We start from the raw sequence: 16,373 nt of genomic DNA, 5'->3' as shown, positions 1-16,373 counted from the left end.
ATCGCGCTTTTGGTATTTGTAAAATATCCTTGTAACATGTCTCTCGTGATGGGCGACGTATATTAAAGAATTTAAGACTTAAACTGTTTTTCTTAGTATGGGAGCAGATAAATATGCAGCATTTGAAAAAGCTCCAAGTTGTGATGCAGCAGGAAAAATGGGTGGACCAAAGTCTCCTGCCCCATTCTGATGCAGACATCTTCGTTTTCCTCGTCTGAGCTGACATGCGGGTCAGAACTGCACGGCTGGATAGTGCCAATATTGTTCAACATTTTTATTGCGCTGCTAATGTTAAGGTTGGCCATGTGAGGGGCTGTAAGCTAGCGGGAGAGAGTGTAAACAAATGGATGATGGGATATCAGCAGAGGGTTACATCTGCACCAACTGTTCCCTCCACAACTCAGACATGAATTTCTAATGAGCTGCTGCGGCTCTGCAGCAACTGTTTTTAAAAACGACACAGGCTTTTTGATTTTGGCTAAAAACTGTATTTAAAAGACCACTTGGAACACTTTTACAATAGATGAAAATATAGTTGGAGTGGGCCTTTAACCAAAACCACCGCTTTTGACATTTAAAATATGATATTACAACAACAACAAAAGAAAGAAAAAGGCTGTTCAAGTTATTCATTTTATGTTGCCATTTGTTTAAACCCAAACAGCAGCATATATCATTTCCTAGAAAATTACTTACAAAATAATCAGCTTTACAGAGCTATTTTGTGTAAATAGGACATGACACAACTCAAAGTTAATGCAGCAAAAGCCCAAACACAACTCCTCTGAACACTGAAGGCACATGAAAACCATCAAAATAAAACAGATATTGTACGTAAAGAGGTAGACATCCTGGCAACAACATAGCTTTTTGCACTTGTGTTTAGTATTTTACCGGTTCAGTGTCTTTTTCATCCTTTTAAGACCGGATGTCTCTTCACCAGCGGTTTCCCAGGGACGGTCGCTCTGAGCTAAAGTTCCTATTTTTCAAGTAGCGCTTGACCTCTTTGAGTTCATACGGCCCCAGGCTCTGGTCGACCCCGGGTGTGAGCTGGTAGCTCAGAGGTGAAATGATATAGCCATTGCGGTAAAGGCAGACCTGCTTACACATCTCAAAGCAGGTGAAAAGGAGCCCAAAGTAGGGAACGATCTGGAAAGTCAGAAAAGAGTTGGTGAGATTTCGACCTGAATCATTTAAATTGAGAACTGATCAGATTATGTTCAACTTAAAGTACTCAATGTACTTCTGATAATGTCAGCAGCTAAAACTAGAGGGTGGAGCATTCTGTTCCCCTTTGCTGCTGATATTTGTAGCATGAATTCACCCCTGAAGTTTTTTTTCCCTGTGCCCTTCCTCCCTTTCCCCTTTCTGCAGGGAGCACAGGTCCTGATGAGTATGTGTCTTCATTTCACTTCCTACATAACCGGATCAAGCAGTCCCGTACTGTTGCCACTACAACAGTGTAATGTGTTCAACAACGACAGGTATCGGCAGTGTACGGACACACCTTGATGGTGCTGGCAGTGAGGCCATTCCACAGTGACAGAACACCCTTGTTTCTGACGACTTGCAGGAAACAGTCCCTCATTCCGGTGAAATGAACGTCCACTCCTCCGAAGTGAGGAAGACGGGCACTTTGCGCCTGGGAAACGATCGAAAAAGAAATTAAGCATGAAGTTATTACAAATGTGCCAAAGAAGCAGTAACTGCATGGGAAACAATCCCATCCCGGGTTTCAAACATGACCGTAGGAGATCTTTCTATGATGCACATTTGGGTCAATTTCCTGCAGACACATGCACCTTAGACAAATAAATGTCAGGTTAGGGACACAGTGGAAATGTTATGTGTTTGTCTGAACTTCTCTGGAAAGTTTCAGGTTGTTGGGCGTGTGAACTGCTAAACATTACACACCTTTATACTTCGTTGCACCCAATTTAAAGACCCACTCCAGTGAAAATTGTGGTATTTTTCTGATGATGGTGGACATGAATAAAAAATAAAATAAAAACTGCATTTCTGAGTTTTTCTTTGTTTAAATTGTTGTGAATCAGGAAAAAAAAACACTTTGAAAAATCTTGTAGATGTGACGTAGAAGCCACTACGGCAAGCCACAAGCGCCCTGCTCCACTTCATTCTGATGCATCCACTTGTTGGTGACTAGAAAGTGTTTTCCTTGTCTGAGCTGGCGTCTGGCTCAGTGCTGTACAGCTGATAGCTCTGACATTGCTCAACATTTTTGTTGCACTGCTAATGCTAGCTTGGGGGTGTAAGGGACTGTAAACTAGCAAGAGAGCATGTAAACAGATGGATGACGGGAACTATGGCTTACTTTATGCCAACAGGCCTGACAAACTATTGCCGCTCTGCAGAAACTATGACCAAGAAAATGACACAGGTTTGTGTGTGGGACTTTTATAGTGTAATAAAAAAGACTTTTCTTAACATATAATGTTTTAAATCTTAAATATGAAGTATAATAAGTATTTATGTAAATGCTGGCACTGATAGGGTTCTGTCTGTGTGAAACTGCACACTCTGTTCTTGAGTTAACCACATCCCTTTACGCTGGTCGTCATGTGATGTGACAGAGGACACATATCCTTTAAAATCTCACTGCTAATAAAAGAAACAGTTTCAGTAAAACTTTATTATTCTGACACATATTTGTCCTTCACAACCCTGTGGACATTTTCTAAGCAGCTAGTACGCATTCCTTTTTGGAAATCAAAGAGGAGACTCTATTGGACTCCCAGATATTTAACCTCTTGAGGGGGCGTTAGCACACTGAGCTACTCGGTTCACGTGTGCCGTGTCGTGGGCCCAGCTGGCCGGCATGTGGGCAGCAGCAATTGTAGAGGTCACATGTACGTCTTTGGGAATTTGTCGTGGAAACATTCGCCCGCTGGTAAGCTTAGCTAGGCAGCACTTCACTCCAATCATTACCCAAAGTTTGTGGAAGCCTCGCCTTCTTTGCCTTCCAATAATCTCAGTCATGCATTAATGTGTAACTGAGTTTAACACAGACTGAATTACCAAACTACACCATTCTTTAAAGAAATCACAAAGTGAAAGTATTGTTTTTCAGTTTTCAGTCTTCTGTTCAGCAAAATGCTAACAGTTCTCAGTGTTCCCACTGTCTGACAGTTATCTTCAGTGGACTTATTTATAGCATGTTCCGACCTGAGGCACATTCCCATTCCCAGCTGTCGTTGAACCTCGCCGTTTCTAATAATAACTTGATGAAAACCGGATGTAATATTCAGTCCTTTGCAGCTCCATTGTTCCCAGTGCTTCCACACTAACTAGGGATAAATATTTCAAACCAACAATATTTTCTTAAAGACTTTATTTTTTTATTAATAAATACATGTTTCTGAAGAATATAGGTAATAATAGTGTTATTTTGGTTTACTGTTTAAAAAATATTCAGAAAGATAAAATGGGTCTGAGCTGACAGTGACCCAGGGCTCATCTCTACTGTCCTCTTGTGGACAAACGTCGCCAGTATCTCTTGAAACAAATGCTTATTACTCTTCTATTAAAATCGATTAAGTGACAGACTTCCTTAATAAAACTGATTTTTAGTGGAAAAAATTCAAGTAAAAAATGTTTTGTATGAATTAGCTTTTTTCCCCTTTCGTCCACAAAAACTGATTTGTTAATGTAAAGTCTGCTGATTTATTTATTCATGGCGTTCCTCCTTTATTTGGGAATTTATTTTGATGTGCATTTAAATCAGTTTTAAAAAACTAAGCTGAAACTTCCAAAAATAGTTTTGATAAAATCATATATGTTAATTACCAAAAAAAAAAAGAAATCTAAAATCCCCAAATACTCGTGCAAAATTCTTAAAATGTACAGATAATTACTGTTTTTTTTAAATGGTAAAGGTAAAGTTGTAATGCTGTTTTTTTTTTTACATCAAATTTACTGGTCTTATTGCAAATCGGTTAAGTCATGACATACACATCTATGTGTTAAAATATGCTAAATTTATTTATTTACTTTAATGGTCTTATTTTGTTGTTGTTGATGTAATAATTGGAGTTTTTAAACACCTCCCATAAGTCTTTATTTTTTTCTGGTATTGTCTTGAAAGATTGTGTGTTGGACTGTTGCCTTTCTGTCTAAACTATTATTTTTTTAACTCCACCATGGCAACAGTGAAACTTTGTTTTTTTATAGTCTTAGAAAAAGTGTTTGAGTAGCCTACCTGCATTTTCCTCTTCACTGTTTCAAAAGGGTAGGAGAGGGTTTGAGCCACTCCTGCTGCAATGCAGCCGTTGATGAAATTCTGCAAAGGAGTGAAGCGAGGAGGCGGCTCCTGCCACAGCCTGTCCACACTCACATAAACGGCCAAGCATCCTACAGAGAAGGGAAACGCGCCTGTGGAGAAAAATTATACCACGCTGTTTTATCGCTTCCATTGGTTCAACAGAACACAATAACGTTGATGTGGAGGTATTTAGCCAGAATACCTGCCCACTTGACACAGGAAACATTATTTATATCGTTTCATGTAAAGTAAAAATAGAAAAATGCAGACTCACCCAAGACAGTCAGAGAGAAGCCTCTGTAGAGAGCAAGCAGGCCTTCATTTCGGTAGATCTTTGACAGAGTGTGACAAACACCAATGTACGTGGGCTGTTTGTAGTTCTGGATGACCAGCCTGGTCTCTGCTACCTCCAGAGGGTATGTGACCAGACCTGCAGCAACACCAGCCAGTCCACCAGCAAATATGGCCCTCCGCTGGGAGATGAAGCCAAACTCATCCATATGAAGGTGGACTATCCTGCAACAAAGGTGTACGTAATTACACCAGACGGAGATTATCTTCCTTTTCTTGTGCTTTTAGTTTAATTTTAAAATATTCTAAGTGTGGGGCTAGAATAATATTTCATCATAAAAACGAAAATTCTAGTCTAATCCCATCAGATTAGAGATTTGCTTCAGATTTGACAGTAAAGTTGCATTGTTCTCATAAAGAAACATATAGTTGGTATCTCATAAACTACTTATGTTCACAAAAAATGTATTTAATCTAACTGATCTAATCCAAAAACACTTCCCTTTGGTTTAATATTTCTATAGAGATGATACTTTGTATTTAGAGCTGTTCAGAAGCTTGTGCTGTTTAGATGAATGAATGACACTTTTTACAAAAATATTTCAATTCTATAGCTGCATATTTAAGAACATGCAAGAGTTTAGTCATATAAAGAAAACCCCACAGTGGGTTTTCTTGGAATGTGCTGTACAGAACGGGATCAAAGCATTTGCTGGTTATAGACACACATGTGTTTCAAAGCGTTAGAGGACATGTGCTGAGTTAATGGGTTTATCACGCTCTGTTGGACAGCACTGACTGTTCCTTCCTGCAAAGTATGTTTGTTTTGTTCTAAGGCCATGCTGTCTGTGCAGTCATTTCTGTCTGCCCTCTAGTAACACACCACACTAGGATCGTCTTGCCCTCAGATTTGGCTCGCGGGTAGCACGTCTTAGAGTCTGAATGGAATTGGCATAATATACTAAAACAGTAAATTTGCGGTCAATACTTTTTGGATTACCGTATTTACTTTTTAAGTACATGGTCCTAGGGGGTGCTTTCAATTTTTACAGATGGGATAATCCCCCATTATTTTTCTCATCACTTTTTGTTTATAAAACAGATCTTCCTGTGAGAAACACTTCAAACAATTTGAAATAAAGTGAATAAAGTAAACAGCAGAAGAAGACACACTCTGACAAAATGTGTAATAATATTATAATAACAGCAAACAAAAAGTTTTGCATTAAACTTACATATTGTGCTATTTTGGAATATATTTACCTCTACACTGATATTTACTACATTATTGTTTCTGTTAAGGCTCTATATTCTATCAGTGATTTCTAAATAATTTGGTTTTTCTTTTATGCAATGCCTGACAGACAAAGGTGAGGGTTTAGAATGCATTGGATTTAAAAAAAAAAAGGAATCGACCGAGCAAATGCGGCCTTCTGATTGGCTAAAAAATGAAACATGTCTCTCGTACTGTAAAACAGGAAGTCCCTTTTAAGTTAAATGAATATTTATAAACAATAACATAAAGTTCCCATAATTTAATTTTAGAACACAGTAGTACAATGTTTTTATTTGGCATCCGGATTTCTTGTTTGGTTTTATCTGCTGTTGTTTACACCAACACAACGAGGCTGATCAGCTGACACCGCAGTTTAACGGCTTATTTACGGAGCCAAACATGCAAAAAAACAAAGAAAAGTTTGACATTTCGAGCCAAATAAAGTCTCAGTTTCATTCCACTTACTTTTTGTACGTTGCTAGATGAACGGCGGTGTATGGAAACAAACGGAGACACGAAGCTAGATTTCCTTTCCAGAATCCTCGAAGTCCCTCATGCTGGCAGATGACCCGGAAACTTTCCCAGAAACCGTTCCTGCAGTGAAAAGTTCCCACTTGGCTCTTGATTTTCACCACCTCCAGAGGCGATGTGACAGTTTTACTGAAAAATCCCGCAAAGCCGCCGCACAGAAAGCTCTGCGAAGTCGTCAGTCTGTTATCCGTCCTCACGGAGCCCATCCCTGTTTGGCCCAAACTCTGATCTGCACGACACCCCTTATTTATGAGATCTTCGAGGGGCAGCAGATGATCTGAGGGTTCAGGTCAGGCCTAAAAATACACAGCAAGCGGTCCCGACATCCTACCCAGAGCTGTCGTTGCGACTCATATTTAAACTGAAGTTTTCTGAGCGCATATTGAACACTAGAGGGCGATATTTGACCCCAATTCCACTACTCAACACTCACACCCCTGCTTGCATAAAGGACAATAAAAGTAAGCCATGCAATTCAAATTAAGATGGCACATTCTAAATGCAGTTGTAAACATATAAAATTGGCTTTACAGTTTCAGTTTTTATCTTTAAATAGCCAGGACAAGAAGCTGCATCATGTGTGTTTACTGTTGGTTCAGCACAATATTTGCTCAAAGAAATAAAAAATACAGTTTACCAACCTTATATAAGTTTTTGTAGGTTTTGATTTGATACATTTAATGCAAAGTTCAAAGACAAAGTGTAAAAAGTGGTGCTGAAGGCAGTGCATTATTTCAGAAGTCATTATTACAAGCCACAGATCAATTATAAAAATTAAGTGAATATTGATCAGTGATATGTAATAATAATTTCTGAAATAACATTACGCTTTCCTATGTTATTTGAACATACCTTATCCTTGCCATTTGATTTTATTGATACTTATGAATTTTTAAAAATGATCTGTACTTGTGATGGTAAATACAAATAATTTATCAGAAGTTAAGAACCAGATGATGATAATTTTGTTTTAAAAATAAAGTATAAGAGGGGTAGGATTACATATTGTATAGCACCTCTAGTTTGAGCACCCCTTTATAAGACATGTTTCAGATTTTAAGACGATCCGAAAGTCTCATGGTACGTTCACACCGCCTTCGACAACACGGGTTCAAGAGGCCCCTTCTCATGAAAAGTCTATGTAGTCGTGAAAAATGCACATTTCAAGGTTTCTACGTTCAAAACTCTAGCATTTACCCATCACTATGCAAGTTTCTATGACTGTTTTCATTGCTCTAGGTACTATAGAACGCACATTGAAAGTTGATCCAAATCAAACTTTGACCAATCGAGGACTTGGATTTGGTAGTAACGTATGGATGATGTCCCCCTTTAATTCACGGAAGTACCAACCATTTGAAAATTGATCATGGAGGAGAAATTAATAATTGTGGTTTGTGTCCCGCTGGAATTCTATTACGGCAAGTTTTTCCTTTTACAGAGTAGACCTGCGAGAGAAAAGTCTGGAGCAAGATTCACGAGATTTGCACCGACATTTTGACATTTCGCACCAAGCCTCTTTTAACTGTAGTGGCAGACATGCGCTAGAAAACAGTAAAAAAAAGAAAAAGGAGAAAAAAAACTCCTGGCTTGCCCACTGTGAACACCATGGGCTACATGCACATTCAGGAATGTGCGTTCAGCGTGTTCTTGAAGGTGCATCAAATACCCGGTGTGATCACAACTGTGCCTCCTCACACTTTACTTTTGTCTGTGTGCATGTGCGTGCCTGAACGCATGGAATTGGTGTACTGCACTAGTTATAAACCTCCAAGCGACTGCATGGCAGTACCAATATGTGAGGATCGCCTCGCCATGAGTTTGCTCTGAAGGCTCAGTCGGCCTCCTCATGCATCTCAATTCTCCAAACACAATTTTCTGAGCCTGGAAGAAGGAGCCTGTATTTTTGGATTAATGTCGCCATGACAACTACATAATTCATGAATTATATTAGTCATTTACATAGTCATAGTCAATTACATTTGTCATTCACGAATCATAATGCAGGATGGGTGTTTGGGGAGGCCTGGCAGGAGCGAGTGTTATCTTCAGTGTTGTCTCCTGCACAGAAATGAAAATCATCTTTTAATTTTATGAGTGGTTGATTGGCTACTCTAAGATAACAAGTGACCAGGGTTCAAATGTGCAAAAAGTCACAAAATCAAAAAACAGTTATTGAATTTTGTTTCTCCCTTACTGATTTGGTAATTTAAAGAGCAAAATTCAAAAGCATTCAACACAGATTCAATAAGAATACAACAATAGAAACAAAAACCGTCTCTCAATCGCAATAACCAATAAGCATTTACAAAGCAGAATAAGAAACACGGGCAGAGCGGATGACTCACCCAAAGTCCTGTTCCAAAGAAAAAGAGAAACCAAAACAACAAAATAAGAAAACAACATAATAATAATAAATGTTATTTATCATGCACTTTTTATTAAATGAAACCTCAAAGTGCTACAAGATATCAATAAAAACTCAATTTAAAATAAAAGTGCACATTTTAATACGAAACTAGCTTAAAACTATAAAAACTATAAAAGTAGCACTTAACAGGCAAAAAATAAAAACCTTTAGCAGACATAGGATTTTTTAAATGGAAATGTCTTTGAAAGAGCTTTAAAAGAGTCCAGGGTCTGTGACGTTCTGAGATGAACAGGAAGGGAGTTCCAAAGCCTTGGTGCAGCAGAACAAAATGCTCTGTCTTCCATCATGCGGAGCCTGGTGGGGGGGACCTGAAGAAGGAAGCTGTCTAATGAAAGGAGGGTAAGGGGTGTGTTTCTGGGGAATGAGGAGTTCCTGGAGGTATGGTGGTGCCTGACCGGCCATGCATTTATAGGTGATGATGAGAAGTTTGTATTCAAACCAGGATGAAACAGGAAGCCAGTGCAGCGATTTCAGGATGGGGGTGATGTGCTCATATTTCCTGACTCCTTTTAGGATTCTGGCTGCACTGTTTTGGATGTACTGAAGTTTTTTTTTTATATTTTTAACTGAGGGTCAAACTGTACTCCTAGGTTGGTGACTGAAGAGGAAACAGTGATGATCTGACTGTTAAAAGTGAACTGGGATATTGAGGAGGAATGAATCTGCTGGGGGGTGCCAACAAGGAGTGCCTCGGTTTTGCTGCTGTTTAGCTGTGGGAAATTGCTGTTCATCCATGCCTTTATGTCCTCAAGGCATGCGGTGAGATGGGATGGTGCTGCAGTGGAGCTGCAGTTAACAAACCCAAAAAGCATGCATGACATGTTGTTGGTTTAGAAACAAAGCTGGAGATAGCGAGCTGAAGATGTTGAGGTTGTCTTTAGGGACAAGGATGATGATTAGGAAGGAACCCAGAGGAACAACTCATCTGAGATGTTTTGGAGATAAAGGCAGGGAAGTATATTGAAATGATGATGCTAATGTTGCTGAGAGGTGGTACGGTGAATATGTTTGGTAAAATAATGCTGAGGTCTGAGCTACCAAGAAATAATCCTTGACAAAGACCAAAGAGATTTATAGACGTGGTCAAGTCAGACAAATAGGTTGTTGACTTGAGCAAGGAGGATGCAGAGGAGAGGGTTACATGAAGGCAGATGATTTGCTGTGGTGACTCGTAGCAGGAGCAGCCATAAGACAAAGAAGATTTCTTTTGCATCATGCGATTACAATCAACTGTCTTGTCCCGTATGTTGTCACTGTTGTTGCAGAATATTGATCAAACTTCCTAAATAAAAAGCTCACAGATCTAAGTTGCATGGAACACCGACAGTACAGTAAAGTCCAGTACTGCTGTAACCCAAAGCAACCACACCTTCCATCAGGAAGACCAAAAATCTGTCATGTCTCAACAAAGTCTGCTCGTCTTTTGTTTTCTCTTCATGTGTTGCTGCTTGAGGTGGAGCCTAATCTCTTCTGGGAGGGTCTAGACAGCCCTACAGGAAGGTTTAAAGCTTGGCAAGGCAAACACATAAAAGTTCTCTATACATCCACAACCATACAGGTTCATCTTTTCTTTAGTTTTTCTCAGATTTTACAATCATTCATTACAATGCACAGCTTATGCTGACCTGGATATCATAAAATGGAGCAATCATTTACCTTAAAGACCCTCTGTCATGCTGTTCTCCTTTCATGCCTATGCCTGAGCAGGGCGAAGCCAGAGGAAACTCTGGTGGAGGCCCACAGCGGTCCTGACGTGCAAATCGGTCGACCGACCTGGGTATAGTGGCGAAAGACTAATCGAACCTAACCTAACTTTCAGAGACTAAACCCATTTATATATATATATATATATATATATATATATATATATATATATATATATATATATATATATATATATATATATATATATATATATTATAATATATTACCTATTGTCATTTTCCTTAATCTTGATCTCCTTGTGGGTTCTGCCCATTTCATGACGTCAACCTAGACGTGTTCTGACTGTGTTCTAGTTCTAAAAAGTATATCATTAAATGTAACCTGAAGTCATAAAAAAATGCAAAAACCAGATGGGCGGGGCTTGTGCAAGAAGTCCGCAGCTGATAAATGTTTACTGTTGCCGTGGAGACGGCAGATTTTTTTTTCCTCCTCTGAATCTTCAATAGAAAAAAAACTCTTTTGGCATTGACCAACATTCAACAAATAGCTGCATTGGTTGAACCTTTCCTTATATTTGTAGTAAATCTATTTGGCAAAAAAAATATCTGGGATCAAACAGGTGAGTTTATGTCAATAATTTGTGCAATTGATTTAATTGTAATCAATGCTTCAGCGGTGTCACTGTCCTCATCCAGGACACTGTAAATCTTCTCTGATTTGCTGTGAAGTTGGTTTACCAGCAGGGATTCAATGTCTGCAGCTTGATCTAGCCCCTTGTTTGTTTTCTCCTCGTCTCGGCCAGCCCGGAGAGCGTCCCTCCCCTATGGAGCTGACCATGTCGGATGCATGCTATAGGTGCCCCCCTTCTGTCTGAGCTTCTGCCACTTGGCTCCTTCACAAGGCTTTTCTGGAGAAACAGGAGCAAGTAGAGGAAATGACAACCTGATCACAAGATGTTCCTCACAACTCCAACTTGCTAATGTAGGGGTGGGGGGGCTGTGTTTGTATGTGTGCGAAAGGGCATGCTCCAAAATGTGTGTGACATCAATTATAGGGAATTTACACTTGTTTGCATCAGTATGCACTCAGTCGTTTTACCCATTTACACTTTAGGATTCTTGGAATGGTGCTAAATACAAATCATGTCAGTTTAAAAGGTGAGACTGCGCGCTGAAAAATAGAATTAAAATGATAGAATCCACTGATTTCACCTGTGTGCTTTTCTTCTAATAAAGAAGATAACATCTCAAAGATAAGGATGTTGAATGTCGCTGTATCTTATCAAATAATGCTTCAGCACTCAAACAGAACACATTTAACAATCTGTTGACTCTCTGTGATATTCCTGCTTTTCACCAGAAGATCTTTTTTCCGCCATATGTGGAACAAAATCCCCCCACAGGATAAGCACTCTGTGTGAAGAAATGACGTGTGACCCCCCCCCCCCCCCCCGAATGACTTGATGTCCTTCAAACTAAAACACAGCAAACTGCTTCTAGGCAGTGGTATTGTCGTTGTCTGGATGTCACTAACAAGTCAACCATTGATCTCCTGACTTTGAAGTGCAGTGTTGCAGGAGCTGCGCCTGATGCATGCACTGCAAACAATCAAAAGAGGGCGCCCAACACCACAGAGCCTCCCAGGCCGTGAGGCTTGCAGGCTGGTGCCAGGCTCACAGACTGCTGCAATAAAGTTCTCACCTCATTATCTCAGACAGCCACATCACAGGCCCGTGTTGGTTGGGGAGGGAAGAGGGAAGAAAGGTTGGGGGTGGTGAATGGGAACAGGCTTGGGGTGACCGACACTGGTTTGTCTATGTTTTCTGTTTTGTGGGTGTTTGCTGGTGAGAAAAAAATCAGGGATTACAAGTCACAGCATTCACAACCCTAACTGTGAGGCTCAGGCCTAATTCCCTGTGGCTCACTTAACAGCACTGGGAGACTTATGCAGGAAAAGTTCATTTCAACTCTTCACAAGTGTGACGTTTAAGACTGTGAAATGTTGTCAGTGTTTGTTAGGAATGCTAAATGTGATTTTGCACCTCATTATTGGGAATGATCTTTATCACAACAAACACTTCAGCTTTCAGTACCTTCTTTAAAACCTGATGCTTGATACAATACATAAACACAAGTAGTTCATAATGGTTAAAGTAAAAAAAGAATCTTGATCAAGTTACATTTTGTTAATTTAAAGAAGGGGTGGGTGAACCTTTTTGACTTGGGGCCACTAAGGGTTCTAAATTTTGACAAAAGAGCCAGAAGCAGATGCACAGAGTGTTTTGGTAATCCAACTCATAAGAGAAATAAATAATCTGGAATTTGGATAAATATGGGCTTTAATATAAATGTAACATCAATTCAAATAATTCAAAACATATTATTTTTGAGTTTTTATTTCAAAACTTTGACTTTTGTTTTTATTTTAGTGCCAATTGCAACATTGGGTTAATGTCCCCCAGGGAAAAATGCAAACTCAAAGAATTGCTGCATTCATGTACTGTTGGGATGATCGGAAAAATGACTGTCCGACTCAGAAAACACACATGAACGTCACAAAACCACCAAATCTTCCAACATCACTTAAATGAATAACTTTCTGCACATAAACAACGGTCAATGTATTTGTAGTGCACCATCTACGGAGAGTCACCTGAAATACAGGGAAAATAAAAAAATAATCAGAATTGTCAATATAGTTTATTGCAGAATGGCGTGTCAAATTAAATGGCTCCCAGGCCGTAGTTTTCTCACCCCTGATTTTAAGACAAATCAAGTTCTTCTTTCTCTTTCGGCTTTTCCCATCAGGGGTCGCCACAGCGAATCATCCTTTTCCACCTCACTCTATCATGGACATCTTCTACCCTAACATTAGCCAACTTCATGTCCTCTGTTAAGACATCCACATATCTCCTCTTTGGCCGTCCTCTCGCCCTCCTGCCAGGCAGCTCCATCTCCAACATCCTTCTACCAATATATCCACTATCCCTCCTCTGAACATGTCCAAACCATCTCAGTCTGGCTTCTCTGACTTTGTCCCTAACACAGGCAACATGAGCCGTCCCTCTGATGTACTCGTTCCTTATCCTGTCTAACCTGGTCACTCCTAAGGAGAACCTCAACAATTACTTGATTTTAAGACAAATCAAGTAATTGTTTTAATTTCAAGCTGAATTACTTTGAGGGCAAAAGTTCAGATTTTGTCAAAAATATTCGGTTTTTTTCTTTTAAGACCTAACGATAATGCATTTCCTATTTGGTCAGGATGTCCATGAGCAGCAGGCTCATTGTCTGCCATGAGGCAGAGAACTTCTGGCAGCTGTCCTCCCCTTATCTTGGCGTGTACAGTCAATAAATCAATACCAAATCTAAGGAAAAGGAAGCCAGATGGCCTCTCCGCAACCTCTCCAGGCAAGGCCCATCTCAGGCTTCCTTGGCTACTGTACCAGCAGAGCATGCAGCAGTCCTTTGAAGACATACACATTCAACTAGCAGCTCAGTGAATGACTAAAGGGAACAAATAAGCTGTTACAACTCCACTCAGATCAGTGTTTGTGTTGCCATCCACATCAAAGGGCTGAGTCTGTTTGATATGCAGCCCCCACACCTTGATCTGAGCCATGTACAGGTAAAGGGGAGGAGCATCCCATTGAGAGCAGAGGGGAGTACGTGGTTGCACTCTCTCAGCTTTGGCTCGAGGGTAGCTGACCCAGACAGAGGGTCGGGTTGTGTCTCCTGTTCCCCAGGGAGCTGTAGCTGCTGACAGCCATCACTGGACTCATTCCTCATAGGGCGACCTGTTTCACTACACACTTGAAACATTTGCAGAAATTTAAAGCAAAACTGACTAAATCTGAGCTTGTGGGGCACATACTGCAAATGGAACAGCTGGCTGCTTTACGTGAGGTTGCTGGGTTACCAAAACACATCCCACCATACACATCTGGATTTTCTGTATAGGGAAGGGGTCAGGTTAAACAGTAGTCTGACTGAATGACTTTTCACAGGGCAGTGTGAAATGCCAGCTTCAATGCAGTGTGGGAGTGGGCAGGAGGGGGTTTCTCTGGTCTTTGTGTGGCCCACGCTCTAAGGGCTTGGCCTCATTGTTCGAGGCTGACCAGCCTGCCCCTCAGACTCTCCTTTGCCCTGCTTTGTCTCGAGCAGCATGAGCATTTCCTTCAATCGGGTCAGGGCAGGGTCGTGACTTTGGACACCAGTCTCTCCTGTCTGTCTGCCTGGCCAGTATGCTCATAAACACGTGCAACCTTGCAATACGTGCGGCGGTCGACCCTACAACAACAAGAGGACAGATTCCTCTGAGTGTTGTGCTTTGCATAAACCTTTGAACAATCTATGCTGTGGCGGCCATCTGTGATCAAGTTATTGTAAGGAGAGGTTCTCTACGTTTTTAAACTCTTCCCCATTGAGTCAAACTAACTGCTTTACTGCCTCACAGTTATGCAACTGTTGAAAATAGTGGACGGATCCCTCCCTCTGTCCTAAGGCCGGGCCTGTCTTATCAGTGCTCCACCATTATGGTGATAAGAAGAGGAAAGGCCGAGGGGCCGTAACAAGCAGTGTGCATGGTCCTAGTCAACAGAATGAGGAGACTGGACTCAAGAGGGGAGGGAAGGTGGACAAGAATATCATCTGATAAGCCCCACAGAAGTCTTTTGATCCCCGAGGGGCTGGTCCTGGGCTACAGAGAGTCATGCTGAGTGGACGAGCCGAATGACACAGCAGGCACAAACAAGCAAGCCTTAAAGATCATCTGGAGCTTGACCATATTTACACAGAGAAGACTTCCAACTCTCCAGCATGCAAGCACAGACATGCTTTGGTGTCATTAAAGTTTGGACCAGACAAATTTGTAAAAACAAATGATCCACCAAAAATCCGCTTCATTAATGTCTAATCAGTGGCCTGACATCTGGCAATGGATTAATTAGCTCCACCAATGCCTGCTGAAGGAGTGTTGAAACGTTACAAATTAGTTTGTGGATCTTAAGCCATAAGTCACTGATCAAAAGCTGTCAAGGAGAGGCCAGACAGGACCTGGGGCTGCGGTGCGAGCTGTGGCCTGAGCCAAATGCCTCACTGTCTCGCCCTGGTCCAGATGGAGGAGGGATGTTTTTTAGCCGGGAGTCGCAACAGGAAGGGGGGGAACAAGCTGCTGCAGAGTGAAAGCTTCCTGAGATTTTCCTTAGCAACAGCAAGCACAAAAAAAAAGACGCCTGAATTATAAGAAGAGTATATTATGAAGTGTGAATTTGTGGACTACAAAAAGACACCAAAACATAAAAAAATCCTCTGTTTTCTTCGCTTTATTCTTCACAAAGAATACGGCATTTATATAACTATAGTTCTCCAAACCAATGTTGAAACTAACAATTGTGATTATTTTTTCCAATTGTCTAGAACAAAATGACACACCCACATGATATCAGCCAACTGGGTCTAGACTTAAAACTGAAGAATGAAGATGTAAGGAGCCTTCATTATCAGACCTCTCTGAATGACTTCAAAGGCTGAGGTGGAGTGAGAGTTGCAGCTGCCCCAATGGTGTGAGTTTCTGCTCTCTGGCTGCAGAGGAACCTGTTTGTGACGAGAATGTTTACTGATCCCAGGAAAGACAAACAGCCTGTTCCTTGTTTGTGGGACCCACACCTCAAACACAAAGCTGTGTGTGTGTGTGTGTGTGTGTGCACACGAGAGAAAAGAGCAAGTCAGACCATTGAAAATATGCAGTGTGTTGTTGGGCCTTTGTTGAGCTGGTCTCACTTCACTTTACTTTCAAGTGTCCTGCCGCTGATCCACTTCAGTACTGTATAAACAAGTTGTAAACAGAGAAAATTGCTATTCTTTGTATAACCAAAGAAAGAAAACCTAAACAACCTAAAA

At 40.7% G+C, this 16,373-nt stretch overlaps 1 protein-coding gene across 1 annotated transcript; it reads right to left on the bottom strand.

Annotated features, from left to right (window-relative positions):
• Positions 1-465: 465 nt before the first annotated feature.
• slc25a43 (solute carrier family 25 member 43) lies at positions 466-6,756 on the bottom strand. Its single transcript, XM_004073129.5, has 5 exons — positions 6,312-6,756; positions 4,554-4,795; positions 4,217-4,389; positions 1,508-1,642; positions 466-1,149 (listed from the first exon to the last, which is right to left on the bottom strand). Exons 1-5 carry the CDS (start codon positions 6,581-6,583, stop codon positions 937-939), a joined length of 1,035 nt encoding a protein of 344 aa, XP_004073177.1. The 5' UTR covers positions 6,584-6,756; the 3' UTR covers positions 466-936.
• Positions 6,757-16,373: the final 9,617 nt, after the last annotated feature.

This window comes from Oryzias latipes, chromosome 10 (genome assembly GCF_053564925.1).
Source record: "Oryzias latipes strain Hd-rR chromosome 10, Olatipes_Hd-rR_3.1".
NCBI lineage: Eukaryota > Metazoa > Chordata > Actinopteri > Beloniformes > Adrianichthyidae > Oryzias > Oryzias latipes.
This window is presented reverse-complemented; position numbering and strand designations above follow the sequence as displayed.

What these genes read in the sequence shown, in the direction of transcription:
- slc25a43 (XM_004073129.5), bottom strand. Translation starts at nt 6,583, where the DNA reads ATGGGCTCCGTGAGGACGGATAACAGACTGACGACTTCGCAGAGCTTT. An exon ending in CTTCTCTCTGACTGTCTTGG is followed by an intron (nt 4,390 to 4,553) that starts GTGAGTCTGCAT and finishes TTTTCTCCACAG; the next exon opens with GCGCGTTTCCCTTCTCTGTA. An exon ending in CAGTGAAGAGGAAAATGCAG is followed by an intron (nt 1,643 to 4,216) that starts GTAGGCTACTCA and finishes ATCGTTTCCCAG; the next exon opens with GCGCAAAGTGCCCGTCTTCC.